We start from the raw sequence: 15092 nt of genomic DNA, 5'->3' as shown, positions 1-15092 counted from the left end.
TTTGTTCGCTCTTTTGTCCTTGACCGTGCTCAAAACAATAGTTGCTTACTCCGCACTGAGGAACTAACTAATAGAAACGTGTTGGTTACGTAATTCATGTATAGTGTATGAGCAAAAAACAAACGAATGTGCAAAAGATTGTAGATCTTAGCATCTTTGTTTGCTCCTTTGTTGTTTGCCGGGCTTCATAACATTTTCCCTCTAAAAACTACGGGCGAGGCTGGAAAAGTTTTTGAAAGGAAGGTCCAACGCGTGCAATTAGCGCATTTTCATAGTGCAGCTCGTGCACTTTCAACTCCGTGTCGGTTGATTTTATAAAACTTCAGAAGACAAACAAAAATGACTCAGAAATGATAATGTAAGGGGACTTATTGAATTGTTTATACAATAGTTCAGGATAGGCCCTTTGCACGATCACATGCTGGTAAGGAATTTCCGCAGTGGGACTTCCAAAACAAAGGCAGGTCCAGGTGGACTGGTACGAGTGGCATTGTTTTGGAAGTCCCACTGTGCAACTTGCTCACCAGCATGTATGATTTTGTACCATGTGACCGGATCGCGCAAAGGGCCTATTTCATCGTGACACTTTCGAGAGTGAGGGTCTTTGAGTAAACTTTATTTTTAAGGCGTAGTTTTCGGTCTTATTAAAATTTGGAGACTTAGCTGTGTAATCGCCTCACCAACAATTAAAAGATTATTTGTTTTGACAGCAGAAATATGCTGAGTATCTCACAATATCACCCGCCTTGTACGGAAGGAGTACGACCCCCATTTTTACTGGGGAATATGCTTTTTTATATTTGAAAGGTGGATGTTTCAGGAGGTGGGATTTCGGAAAAAAACAAAAAAAACAATAATAACAATAATATTCGTCGTAATAATGAGAAGAAGCAGTTAACGAATTATTCGTTTATGATGCTTTATTTACTACAACAACAACTACACTAGTCCTCTTCTTGTTCATTTTCTGCTTCAACCTAAGATGACAGAGAGTGAAAGAACGAAAGAGAGAGAAAAAATAAATAAAATAAAAAAAAAAAAACAATCGCAATTACACAAATACCACAAATAAGGAACCAGATAATAAAACTCGATCTGATAAAATTTTATCAAACAATTAAGTAGGTAAATTTAACAGGAACTCATGATGGATAATTGAAAATCATAATCCGTTAATCGAGCCTGTCTTCCGTCTGTGAGCTTACATTTTAAATTAGCAGCGGCGGCACGTTTTCCGGCAGTTTGCTTGGACAAATGGATGCCAGCTGCAATAACTGGTCCATTGCCGACAATTTGGGTGTTTGTCTTCACAACCTGGAAGCATGGATAAAACAGTCAGCACTGGAAGCATGTGAGCATAGACCTAGTGCGCAAAACGAATCAGGCCAGCCGACTTTAGGTCGAGAAAAGCCCAAAAGTGCTCTTAGTTGTTACAATATATTAGCACATGTCTAGGTTACTCAAGGGTAAAGGTGGATTGATTGGAGTACAATAGATTGGGATTGTGCAAGAATCCCGAGAGAGTCACGCACTTTCGATAGATTACTAGAAGGGAGGATTGTGCAATTACCACCTGCTACTCAATGAAAGTAAATAGCTTCGTTGTCTTGGATCTTAAGAGGGTAATAAGGGAATGCTATTTCAGTGTAACTCTCCCTCTTAGTCTCCAAGGCTTAAACGTAAAATCGTTCAAGCAATCAAGCCCCTATAACCCCTTGCTTCACTGATAGCTTTTTTACTTGGGTCTTTAGCAAACATAGCTCGGCTTTTGGCTTAAATCATTCTTGCAGTCACTATTATTGAAAACCACTTGAGAGAAGCGATGATAAAATAAAATCGTTTTACACACCTCCTCCACCACCTCCGCCGCCTCCACCACCACCTAAAACGAAAACACAAAGAGTTTGTTTTGTTTTGTTTTTTTGTTTTTGCCCAAAACGGGACAATTAACACCACTGTTTTACGCCTCGAGCGCTTGGGATGGACTGGGCAAAACTCGAGTCAGGTGACATTGTTTTCTCTTGCCCGTCTTCTTGGCAGCGAGCTTTCTAAACGTAAACTAGAAATTTGCACGATTTTCCGTGAAATAGAGCGCTATGAAGGATAACGACGAATGCGGAACACTATTCTGTATGTACATTTATTCGTACTGATCAGTTTTTAGGATCCATAGTGACCACAGCTATTGCATACGTTTCATCTCCATTGCCTTTCATTTGCTGGGACATTTATCGTATAAAGTTTACTTTTTGTTTATTGCTTTAGGGATTCGCACTTTATTAAAAACTCGCAAAGTTGTGTTGGTAGCTAAATAATTCCATAACTGAAATCAGTGCTGAAACAATTATCTTCAAGCTTTAAGAGCTCAAGAAATGTTAACAGTTATGATTACTTCAATCTGATCGTCACAAATAAAATCTGGACCTGTGTAATTCGAATATAAATATGATCGCTCACAATGAATACTGGAACAACTTTAACACAACAATGTAAATACAATGCCATCCAGTAACTTCACATGCCCCATTGGGCAATAAATGTTAATCGGTGCTCTTATTAAACTATCCTTAGACATCATGTTTATGTTTTGTGGCAAATCGCTAACTGTTATTGTTAGACAGCTTTATCATGGTAAAAGAAGACAAAAAGCACTCAAAATTATTTTTATCGATTTTTTTAAACTACCTCCTGACTTCTTCTGGTTGATCCATCCAATAAAACTGCTTATACGAGCGAACACTGTATAATGATCGGTACTGCACTGGGAGTGTCCCCAGCTAACTGCACCCCGCAGAACAAATCGACCACCCTCATTGCAGACAAACGGTCCACCACTGTCTCCCTAATGCACATTTTGAGAAGAAACAAATGTGGTTGATATAAATCTTATGCAGCGAGCTCGAGATTAAAAGCAGGGTAGTACATTGTATTCTGCCTCCAGGGAACCCTCTTCCTACTGTAGTTAGAAGGTTTCTAATTGGTTCAGTGTATTGTCTAAAAGAGGATGATAATTAACTCTTTAAAGTAATGGGATCATTTGCTTTAATCTAATACATCTTCGGAAAGTATCATCTGACATTTTCTTCTGAGGTTAAGCATTAATTCCTACGTCGTAACTTGTCTCTCTTCTTACATCGTTGTTGCTGTTTTTTAGTGGCGAAAGAGATCGACGAATTGAAAACCAAACAAAGAGAAGTGGCAAAATGTCCCAAAAAAGGGGAAAAGGAAATTCCAGATTACTACGATAGCCGATAATTAAGTTATTTTGAGTCTTACTGTGTACTTAACAAATTGAGTTCACTTAAAAACCGGGGCGAAAAGAATAAAGATACTTCCCCGTATTTTTTTCGGCATGGGTCCATTTTTGGTTTATTTACCTGACATCCACCTTTGCCTTGACCTCCAGCGCACACCATGGACCTCTCGTCAACAGGAGCTAATCTTCCGTTTACTCTGCTACAAGCACTGTGTTCAGCCACGGGTAGCACAGCCTGTTGGAGAGTGTCGGCGGCACTTCCACCTCCGACAGTCCTTCCCCAGCCTGAAACAGCATTATATTTATTCAAATGTCACGGGAAGTGCATTGCAGTACCAGAGAGTAAAAACAGAATGTTGTTCTCAAGACTGATGTCATTTAAGCATAAGCGTGAAACCGTGAATTGTCTCAATACGGCTTATCACAGAGTGGTAGACTAGTGATTAATAAATCAGGGTCAATCAGCGATAACATAGAGGAATATCTGTACTGATGCATTTCACATACCTGTAATGTAACACCGTGTTCCCGCGGGAACCCTCCTTCCTGACCTCGGCAAGCACACCGTGTTCACTTTACTGCTTGCTTGCACTGGCCGCTCTAGTTGAAGAAGGGCGACGTCATTACGTAGGTTTCTCATGCTAAATTGTTCGTGTTTGAACAACTTTTTCAAGCGGAAGGTTTGCTGAACCGACGTTGATCCAAGCCGGCGATGGGCTCCTACCAATCATGAAATTTAATAAATGCGAACTATTTTAATCGAGAAGAAAATTATACAGGAAATTCCCACCCCCGGGGATGGGGGTGCTCCCTTATATGGGCTATATAGGTATATGGGGCCTCAAAGGGTACTGTTTTTCAGACGTTTTGGTTATAAATAAGGTATCGATATTAGCCATTTTGGGCTTAAATAGGGTATTGTTTTTGTTGTCTATAATAATAATAATAATAATAATAATAATAATAATAATAACGTTAATAAAAGTAATAATAATAATAATAATAGCATTTTAGAACGCTAAAATTATAAAATATACTAAACCGCTTCATGATGTAAGATTAGGATTACAAAATGATCCACAAACACGTAACGATGTTCTTCGCACAACAACACAGCTCTAACACTACGATGTCGATGTAAACCATAACTATCCCTTTCTCAGAAATCGCCCAATTTTTCGTACTTTTTTTTATTCAGTCCGCAAATTTAGATACGCTGTAACGCAAGTCTTCTTCGCATGATTTGCACGAAAATATGTTTTCAAGCGTTGAATTTAATAAGGTTTAAGGCAATTCCAAAATTATTTGCATCGCTTTGCTTGTCTTAATTTTTTGTGGTAAAACGTCGATCCAAAATAGTTTTGTCCAGTGTACTATGTAATGATGGCTTTAGAAGATGCAATTAACGTACTGGAATAAAATCAGGACATGAAGAAATGTTACTTAAGTACGCTTAGTAAGTAGGTGAATTGGTGCTTTAGTACATGAAGGGCGGTGCTTGAGTAAGTGAAGGAGCCTTGCGCTAGTTTATGAGGCAACAGTAATTTCGTAAGCGATGGAGTGAATCGCCAAGACAACGGGAAAGCAATACATTCCTTGTCGATACTCTGCAATAACTTACCCACAACGACAGTGTAGCCACTTGGTCTTGGGTTTCGATCCACACAATGAGCCGCAGTGACGACCCAGTCTTTGTCAATAAGTGATCCTCCACAGATGTGGCGACCGTTGACTCTGAGTGAAATCTGCCAGGGCTAAGAGTGGGGCTGGGCATTTTCCCCATTCACCACCCTACTTGAATATGGTCGATTTCCACAACCTGTGAAGTTTGACATTAATCCAGTAAGATGCGTAACTCACGCAATTACTTATAGAATCTGTGCCACATTTTCACTCCAATCAGCTTTTACACACGTGACTTTCTTACGAGAAAATTTAAAGGTAGAAGAAGGCAACATTATCGGGATAACTTATGGCGTTAGTTTTATTCCGGTCAACGGCACAATTAGAAACACGCCAGGATTTCTTTAACCTTAAAACCGGCCAGCAGGTTACGTTAAGGCTAGGCTTGACAGATAAATGAATTCTGAAGCTCAAAAATGTAGTTACATATTTACGTCATCAGTTTCAAATAGACACATATAAGACGGTTTGGTCTCAGAAAAGTGCCATGCCGTACTGAAGTGACTTTGCAGCTTTAGAATTTTTGTCTGACTTTGAGGGTTTCATCCTTAATCAAAATTAAGCCTTCAATTAACCAAGACATCTTGGAGTGAATGTACAGTTATTACTCAAATATTTGAAAGAAAATTGTGAATGGACTTTCCTTACCTTGGGAGCGTGAAACTCCAAGCAGAAAAAGCGCAACTCCGATGAAGAGATTCATCTTGAACAAATGTTGTCCAAATGCGGTAAGGAGTTATGTTGAACCTTTTTAAATAGACCGCAATGTTATTTTAGTTGGATCTCAGCTGGATGCCTTTTTAAACACCATAGACAAGAACTTTCTAAAGGTTTCTTTCAACTTAGACTGTAAAGTTTGGCCAGGGGATCAATCAGGTGGCCAAGAATTTTCCTCATTTGAATAGCCTTTTGCGAAGACTTATTCTTTTCTTTTATATTTGATTAGAGAATACATAGTTAATGGAGCGGAATGGATTTCCCTCTTAAAACTTTGGAGAATATTGATCGAGTGTCTACGTTCTTATTCAATGGTAATTAAATATTTTTCAAATGCTAATGGGGTAAGCGCAACTGAAAAAACTGTCTGCCTGAATGCAATCTCTTGTTATTGGCATTGAGTTGTCAAAAGCAGACAGTCACGTTGTTTTAATTTATTTTAGTTTATTTTTTAACTTTTGTTTTTAATTCAATTCTTTCGGCAGCTAACAAAGAAAAAAAATTTCCTTAGGCTGCGAGAAGACGGCTACAATTTCTAATAAAGGGAATATACGACTGTCTCTTGGTTTTACAACATTCATCTTTACACGAGAAAGCAAAAATATACTTCAATGCTAAAAAGGTTTTCTTCGCAATGTCCATGAATAAATATGTTTTTGTTTCGTTAGCTTGCTAAATAGGTAATTTGCCATTGCGATATAGATTGTTTTTCTGCTATCTCTTCAAAGGGCGTTCCTTTAGATTTCACAATCTTAAGGTTAATAAAGAGAAAAAAAAAATGAAGATATAAATTTTATTAACAAAAGTGGTTAATATATGTATATGTGTGTTGCTACTAAGTTTGAAAGGAAAGGGGTTTAATGTAAACGTATCACGGGGAAATATCAATATCAAATTTTCCTAAAGATACTTCCTTTAGTATTTACGAATTCCTTTCGTATTTTCAACAACGCAAGCTACCAAACGCTGGAGCGACTATGCAGGCTGTGATTATACTCTACTCACGATTGCACTACATAATATTTCGGGCTATAAACAGCTTTTTTAGGAACTATTTTCACTTGACTCCACGATGTTGAAAGACAATTTGCTTGCATTGTTAAGTTTTCAGATCCAAGCCACTGACAGAAGCTGGCGCTCCTTCACAGTAAAGTACAGGTCATGAAAAACGCAATTGTTTACTAATCATATAAACCAAAGTCTATATATATTTTTTTTCTTGTGCTTTTGCAAATTCACGTGTAATAGTTATTCACCTCGAGTCGAACTGGGGGTATGTGATTTATTTATTCATAGCGGGTGCTGTGGACGTAACCCAATGGATTTTCACGAAGTGAAACCAGTGCAATTGCCGCCAAGGGAGAGGAGAAGAACATGTTATTGTGATATGTACTTGGTAAAAATTCAGTCTACCCAAAGGCCAAATTTCAAGTCAAATAAATTCCAAACGCCACATTTAAGTAGCACAAAACAAGAAATTAAATTAACTGAAGACAGACCATGGTATCGTACAAATAATTTAATATTACCAGTGGCGATGGGAGCCAAAACCAGTAACTTGGAAAAATTAAAAATATATATATATAGTTATATTTTTTTTAGATAAGGGAATGAAAAAAAAAGGCAGCTCATACTAAGACGAGGAATCACCATCGTTTAAATTCTTACCTTGAATTTCTTCTTATTATTTTTATTAATTATTTTGGTCACAAGAAAGATGCAATTTTGTTTTGTTTTAGACGAAAAAATATAAAATTATACCGCACTTTATTTGCAAATGACCTCAGAATTAAATACAATAACAGGGTCGTTCAGCGAACGCAATGTACGAGGATCAAGTAATTATAACTGAAAACACTGCATATTAAAATGAAATTCATGTATGGTAATTAAATGTTTAGCCCTTACTGAACTTACAAAATTGGAAAAAGCTATTATTTGAAAAATTTAAACCTGAATTTGTTGTATTAACCGATCAAAAGACCCACACCAAAGTGCGTATTTGCTTAGAATGTTTTATTTTGAGCATCTTTATACCGTATTTCTACTATTTGAGAATTGGAAAGGGATTACTTGTACATCCCATAAAGACTGGCTTTTCGACAAGCAACAAGCTCCAATCACTTTAGTACATTAAGGGCCCGTTAACCGATCTCTTCGAGTCGTTGCTAAGGAAAATTTATTCTCATATAACTTCATCATTTTTGGTTGGTTCAGAGTTATTTCATGTGCTTTAACTTTTTCATGATCAGTAACACTAGTGATGACGTCATCAGGCCACGCCCATGGTCATGTGACTAATACTGAATAAACGCAAAGGCTCCCAGGCAAATTACTTTGTCGGGATTTCATTCATTGATTTAATATCTTAATTTAAATCCTCATTACGCTATGCATAGATGTTGTTTCATTTCTAAAAGGTCAGATTTTGAGAATATTTCAAAATTTAAAAAAATTCGTAATTTTCTGAAAAAGGCATGATTTCGAAAAAGGAATGCATAGCTATGTTTCCAACGTTGGCTTTAATCGAAATCCGTCGAAAAAGGCTGGATTTAATGAAAAACCGCGTTTCCTTTAGCGTTCAAAGAAACCGTAAGTGCGCCCGATAAAATTGGAAGTCATCCTATCAGCGCGTGCGCAGTCTATACTGCCAGTGCTCTTCGGTAAGATCAAACAAAGCTACACGGAGTTAGTTTTTGCTCTTTCCATTGCTCTTGTATTTCTGTCTTTCTCTTATTTTGTCTTTGATTGTACTTTTTTTACTTTGCATTTTGTGAAACACAAAGAGAAGCATTTAAAAAGTAAGCGAATTTGGAAGTTATTGAATTGTTTTTATTTTCAGCGCTCAGGCTGACGTAAGTAACCGGAAGTGAAATTTTACCTCCTTAGCAACGCACGCGAGCGCGCGCAAAAATCGGTTAATGGGCCCTTAAGGGTCTACATTCTCATTAGACAGCAAATGAGTACAAACATTTTTACCTTAATGTGGAAAAACATAGGTTCACAGGTTTTTACTGTTGGACAAGGTAATTCTTTGACGCTAAAAAGTCGGACGAAACTTACATGGCATTAACGCTTTTAAAATATTTATGATTTATAAAAGACAGAGCAAAAAAACGCTGAGGGGGAAACAAAGAGTCTCAATCATGTTCATTAATTTGCGCTCCATTTATTTTCTCTATGCACTTTTCACGACAAAACATCAATTATGTCAGGTTTCAAGCGAACTAACACAAACACAGTCCATGAGTTATAAACACTGTTACGATGTACAGGATTGTTCTGCAAAATAAGTCAATAAAAAGTTAATAAAATGTAATGATAAATTACCCCCAATACACATATATCGACAAGTCAGTTTATAAATTTGGAATCATTTTATATAATTGTGGTCTCGTGTATTTTCATATTTTTTGTTCTGGATAAAGTAAATCTACCCGGCAAACAGGGCAAAAAGGGTGCATGGTTTTACAGAGGTTTTTATTAACCCAAAAAACAAAGAAAGAAACAAATAAACAAACAGAAAAAAATACACTACATTGATCTGAACATGCATAGACCTGGTGGGAGAAAGATGTCTTCGAAAACTACAACTACATATTATTTCGTCGGTTATGTTTACCTCAAACTAACATGACCCACATGTACGTCGGCACATTGAACTGATGAAACCGTAGCCACATAACCTTTGATTGTAGTAATTCGTGCAGGTTGAGTAGTCCCATTGATCACTGCAACCTAACGGAGGGAATTCAACAAAGCTAATCCATCTTGTTTTAGCAATAATCATCATAGCTATTGGCCAATGGGCGTGTAACTATATGACAATTTCAAAGCAAGTTCTAGTAAATATACACTGAGAGTGCATTGGCATAAATAAGTTTTATTTTCAAACCTGGACTTCGCTCATATCTCGTCGAGTCGTTCTCAAATTCTGAAATACAAAACAAAAAAAAAGAAAGGAAAAGGAAAAAAAGAAACCTCAACATGATAATATTAATCTATCAGTACAAAGTGCGATAATTCTTTCACAGGCCCCAAGATGTATTTTAAGTCCATGTCTTATATTTTAATACACGTGTCAGATGAAACATCATCCATCGTCAGTTGTACAAGAATACCAGTTTGTGATAGGACTTATTGAAACAGGAATACAACTACAGCGGAGGATACGTATTCATGTATGTAATAGCAAAAATACAATTCCTAACTAATAACCACTCTAAATTAATTAAAATTTCTGACTACCTAATAGTACTGCCACAGTAAATACTCGCTGTTTGATTGGCTAGAAGCGAATCAATTCATCTCGAATTGTATCGATTGCTGGATAATAAAATTTTCAATGTATGAATCACATTTGAGTAATGTCCGCTTTTGGTAATGAAGGCCAACATGTGCAAGAGAAAAATTCCAGGATTGCCGTTTTAGAGAAACAAAAAGCTACTTATGAAGAAACAACAATAAAAAAAAAAAACAAAAAAACAAAAAAACAAAAAAAAAACAGGAAAACAAAGTCAACAGAAACTTGGCTCCAAACGCACGTATGTTTCTCTGATAGAAGCTTGTATTTATGGCTGCTGTACTATTAAAATAGAATTTGTCGTGTTTTTTTGTTTTGTTTTGTTTTGTTTTTGTTTTTGTTTTTTTTTTTTTTGGCGAAACAATAAGGGATTTATTGTAGGCTTGTGGCTGCTGTAGCCACTCGTAGAAATGGCTAAAAAGTCCGATTTGCGCACGCGTACTAAAAATCCCTTATTGTTAATACAACAAACTTATTTAATATTCCAAAACTATTTACAAGGAGTTGGTTTTAATGTTATGGCTTTTATATTGCCTATCTAAAACATTTTGTGTTGGAAATCAGGGGCAGATCTAGGGGAGAGGTTAAGAGGCTTGTAACCCCAACCCCTCTCAACTCTTCAGAACAATAATAGAATAAAATTGTTTGGTACGTCGTTGTTTCACTTCCACTAACTTGGCGGATTGACATGTCAGGTAAATATTATATACTATATAATATATACTATACATTTGGTGACCCCCTAGTTATTTTTGTTTTCCTGGTCGAGAAGTGAGGTAACCTCCAGATTTTATATCACGCCTTCACAAACACTTTTCATAAATGTGTCGGAAATGCTGGATTTATGTGGCGTTTGAGAGGATAACATCGGAAACGTGGAGGCATGACCTTCCTCCCCACCCCTTATAAGCTTCCGCCTGCGGCGTTCGCCATAGACGCCAGTGGCGTCGAAAGATATTGAGGTGTCCAAATTACTCTTTCGAGTATTCCTGGAAATAGCTCTTATTTTGTTGCACGCCGAGAGAGTTCCATAGAGTTACTACTTTAGGACAGATTGACTTCCAAACGAGCTTAACCAAAGAAACATGAACGTCTTCCTTAGATTGTAACGGTATTCGTTAATGGTCGATCGTATCTGCTTCCAATATTGGAAGTCTTATTTTGCACTGTTAGTTCACCCAAAGCGAGTCGCTCATGATATAGTCCCATGCGCGCTACTCTCGAGTTAAGTTCCTTTTTTTTGGAGAAAAACGTTTGCTTGTCCAATGTCAATTATTAAGGATATATTTCGAAATTTGAGAAATAAAATAGACTGGAATTAATCAGTCGCTTTTGAGGGAAATAAAATGGATACTGGTTACATGCACAGTTTCGTTTTTTTAGATCGAAAGTTTTGAGCATTCATCATATGTTAGTACGTTGGCCCGGATATACTTTGTGGACTATGTATAAAATTTAAAGGCGTTATTTTCGCTTCTACGACGAAAGACAGTCATCAGTTTCCAATTAACAGTTTCTGTCCAACATTTTCTAACAATATCGATATTTTGATCTATCAATTTAGTTAGCTTATCTCACAGGAGCAAGTTAAGAGGGACCATCTCTCGAATGTAAAACGAATTTAAACAAATTCTATTAAAACTCTAGTTTATTTTATGAAATTTAACCTGTAGCGAAGACGCATTCTTTTTTTTTTTTTTTTTTCTGAACACATATATGGGTAACCCTGAAACTGAGTAAATATAGATGATGACCTAAGAATGTGGATTTCTCTATTTGCAAATAGCCGAGTTACCGAAAATAATAACAGTACTGAAAGAAAGAAAGAAAGAAAAAAAAAAAGGTTGCTGTACTGCCAATAGCTTTTAAGAACATTTCGCCTTGTTGCTTGTAGCGGTAAATAATCAATTTTCTGATTGTGTTTTACACAGATCGAATTTGCGAGTTTAAAAAAGAGGGAACTTCTAGATGAACTACTTTTTGCTTTTCAGTTTTTTGTCTCACTGGATTGATACAATTCCACAAAACATCTATCTTTTCTTATCGACTGAGATTTATTTTGGTCGATCCTTCTTTAAATGAAGTTTCAGTTCTAATTCTAACTGGGGTTGTTGAAATCATCCAAAAGAAAATCGGGTTGTTTATTCCATTCAAGTGCAAAATAGAATAAACATACTGCCTTGCCTTACCTTCTTGCTTTCCAAATGTTGAATTCAAGAAGACAAAAAGTAAAATAGCCACGGAGATCTTCATTATTGTTGCTGTACCCAACCCAATCGAATTTTTAATTATTTTTCTCAACGTGCTATATCATAGGCGATAACTTTTCAGTTGTGAAGTTTGTAATCTTTTCTGAACAAACACAGCTTACACTTGACACGACCAAATGTCTTCAAATGGCTGACTTTGTTTTTTCTGAACCTGACGTGGTTCATTCTCTGACTTGTCAGTTGTTGTCATTTGCACGGCAAAATATGCCATGACTGACAAATAATGTTCCCATGAAAATATACACCAAAAAATTTGAGACGATATCAGAGTCAAATGACGAACAGTTGTCATGAAATATTGATACACCTGTAATTGATGCGAGGATAGTGTTTGGTGACATTGCAATAAAAAATTGCAATCAAATCCACCATATCAGACTAAGTGTGGATAGTTTCAGGATTCCAGAAAAATCGTTTGCAATGATTGTTGATTAAGAAACCTAGAGGCAGATTGCGGAACGGCTTTTGAAATCCGCTGAGAACGTCACTAATCAACACCACTCCACACATGTAGGTTAAATTTCACTGGTTTCCAAGCAGTGGGAATTACCATAACAACCTTATTCATAACCTTATTTGCATTGGTTAAATGTTTTCGAAATTTTCTGGGATGAACAAACGCCTTATTTAGCACTGTATGAGCAGCAGAAATTGTCTTCATGACAGTCAATGTCAATGATAGCCGTTTATTTCATAGGTACTGAGATTTACCCACGAAAATCATAGTGAATAAAATTCGTGCTGATTTAAATGTAGCCAATCAGGAGCACGAACGACAAAATTCACCGTGAAAAAATATCGTTCGTCCAATCAGCAACGCAAACGACGAAATTTTATCAATGATTAACGAACGTATTGAAGAGAACGTCATCCAAGAGCCGTTGCACAAAATCCCGCAGGCTTTGAAAAAATGGCCGAGGGAAGGTTTGCTTCTGTTTGCTGTGTTGAGGAATGTATTTTAGAACAAGAAAACAAATATACTGCTCAAAATACTGAACTCACTCGCTCGCTGCGCTCACTTGTTTGTTTTCTAATACTACTCAACTCGTGAATAAAAATCGTACGCTCGCGTTTTCCATAAAGTAATCTCAATATCGCGTTTATTTTGCAATTATTCGCGAAAGGCAAAGTGAACATGGGTGTATATTTACCACCAAGAAGAAGCCGAGGTAAATATTCACCAATGTACACTGAGCCTGAGGAGACTAATTATTTACCAATAATTTATAGAGGTGAACTAATCAAGCGCTACAACACAGGAAATCAGACTCAACTGCTCGTTTGGGTATACGTACGCGGCCGTGGATTTATGATACATGACAATTGAATTAATTTATATTTGAAAAACAACCACAAGAAACACCACTAATATGAAAAACCTACGGTGCTTTTGTTTCATCTTTGTTGGCTTCATACAAAGAGAAGGAGAAAGAGAAAAAGAAAGTAATCGATCACTCGATCTGACACGCTTTTAAAATCCCGGACTTGTGGCCCGTTTCTCGAAAGCCCCAGAAACGTTTTCGGCCCCACAAAGCCTGTAAAATGCCGACTAGAGTACCATGCCGAGAAGAGTACAACGCATAAATTATGTCAAATTATGCAACAGCACGTGGCAGCAAGTGTCAGCAAGACATTCCAGAGTCACATTGAGAGGGAGTAGTGTTTAATTTCATACTCGAAAACTGTTGTAGCGCAATTCACGTACATTTAAATGCGTAATCTTACATTCTTACATTAAGGAACGAAGACTTTACTGCTTCAACTGAATCAGTCATTTCACGAAACAAATAAAACATTTCCCTAGATGATGTACCGAAGGTGTATTTGTTCAGAATCGCCGGGAAACAGCTGGTGAAAACATTTCCTAGTATCCTATAGATCGCATTTATAATGATTCCATTTCGCAATTTATCGGTATTGTAAAATGTGTTTACGAAATCCATGCGTAAGTAGTTTCGAAAGAGGTCCCATTCACGTAGCCAAAAGTTGCAAAACAGTCAAGCACATCTCTCTATAAGAATTCGACAACTTCCACTAAACCACACAAAGCTAGCCTACATTGTGACCTGCTTCCAACAAAGAGCAGCTGAAGACTAAAACGACAGTGTTTGCCGTGACGTACCGTGACCAAATGAGTAACACAACGCCATCGACAACGCCATCGCCACGTAAGACTATAGAGTAATGAAAAAAATATGTTTTAAGCGCCGAATAAAGTACGATACTAGTGCTTATACAAGTGAAAATATACAAGTGCAATTTCATTCAAAAAAAAAAATTATACGAGCCTGGTACTTATAACACAAGGCTGAGTTCAATGCAATTTCATTAAGAAAAAAATACATGTTTTAGTATGTGCAGAATAGAGTACGAGACTACTACTAAAAAAGACAAGGCTGAGTTCAGTGAAATTTCATTGAAAAAAATACATGTTTTAATGTGTGCCGAATAGAGTACGAGACTAGTGCTTATAAGACAAGGCTGGCTTCAGTGCAATTTCATTAAAAAAATTCGTGTTTTAGTGCGTGCCGAATAGAGTGCGAGACTAGTGCTTATAAGACAAGGTTGAGTTTAGTAAAATTTCATTGAAAAAATGCATGTTTTAGTGCGAGTCGAATAGAGTACGAGACTAGTACTTATGAAACAAGGCTGAGTTCAGTGCAATTTTATTGAAAAACTAGACGTCTTAGTGCGTGCCGAATAGAGTGCGAGACTAGTACTTATAAGAGCAGGCTGAGTTCAGTGCAATTTCATTAAAAGAAATACATGTTTTAGGGCGTGCCGAATAGAGTGCGAGACTACTACTTGCAAGAAGAAGCTGTGTTTAGTGCAATTTAAGTACAAGCTGATTATTCCAACGGTA

General features: G+C 36.9%; 2 protein-coding genes and 1 long non-coding RNA gene across 4 annotated transcripts in view; all 3 read right to left on the bottom strand.

Annotated features, from left to right (window-relative positions):
• Positions 1–15092, bottom strand: part of LOC145481889 (lactadherin-like) — a 490145-nt gene that overhangs the window by 114742 nt on the left and 360311 nt on the right. The window lies entirely within an intron of this gene.
• LOC145481896 (chymotrypsinogen B-like) lies at positions 903–4053 on the bottom strand. The gene is made up of 6 exons (XM_081460459.1): positions 3764–4053; positions 3378–3541; positions 2686–2842; positions 1850–1882; positions 1206–1314; positions 903–977 (listed from the first exon to the last, which is right to left on the bottom strand). The coding sequence occupies exons 1-5, from the start codon at positions 3894–3896 to the stop codon at positions 1214–1216; spliced, it is 588 nt and encodes a 195-aa protein (XP_081316585.1). The 5' UTR covers positions 3897–4053; the 3' UTR covers positions 903–977; positions 1206–1213.
• On the bottom strand, positions 8733–12235 carry LOC145482940 (uncharacterized). Of its 2 annotated transcripts, XR_014048851.1 has the most exons (4): positions 12149–12235; positions 9552–9590; positions 9279–9394; positions 8733–8938 (listed from the first exon to the last, which is right to left on the bottom strand). It is a non-coding gene; the product is annotated as an uncharacterized LOC145482940 (long non-coding RNA). The 2 variants fall into 2 exon arrangements; XR_014048850.1 differs by lacking the exon at positions 8733–8938 and having other exon boundaries at positions 9001–9394; positions 12149–12229.

The sequence above is a fragment of the Orbicella franksi genome, chromosome 3, assembly GCF_964199315.1.
Source record: "Orbicella franksi chromosome 3, jaOrbFran1.1, whole genome shotgun sequence".
Lineage (NCBI taxonomy): Eukaryota > Metazoa > Cnidaria > Anthozoa > Scleractinia > Merulinidae > Orbicella > Orbicella franksi.
The sequence above is the reverse complement of the archived record's forward strand: the minus strand, read 5'-3'. Positions and strand labels throughout refer to the sequence as shown.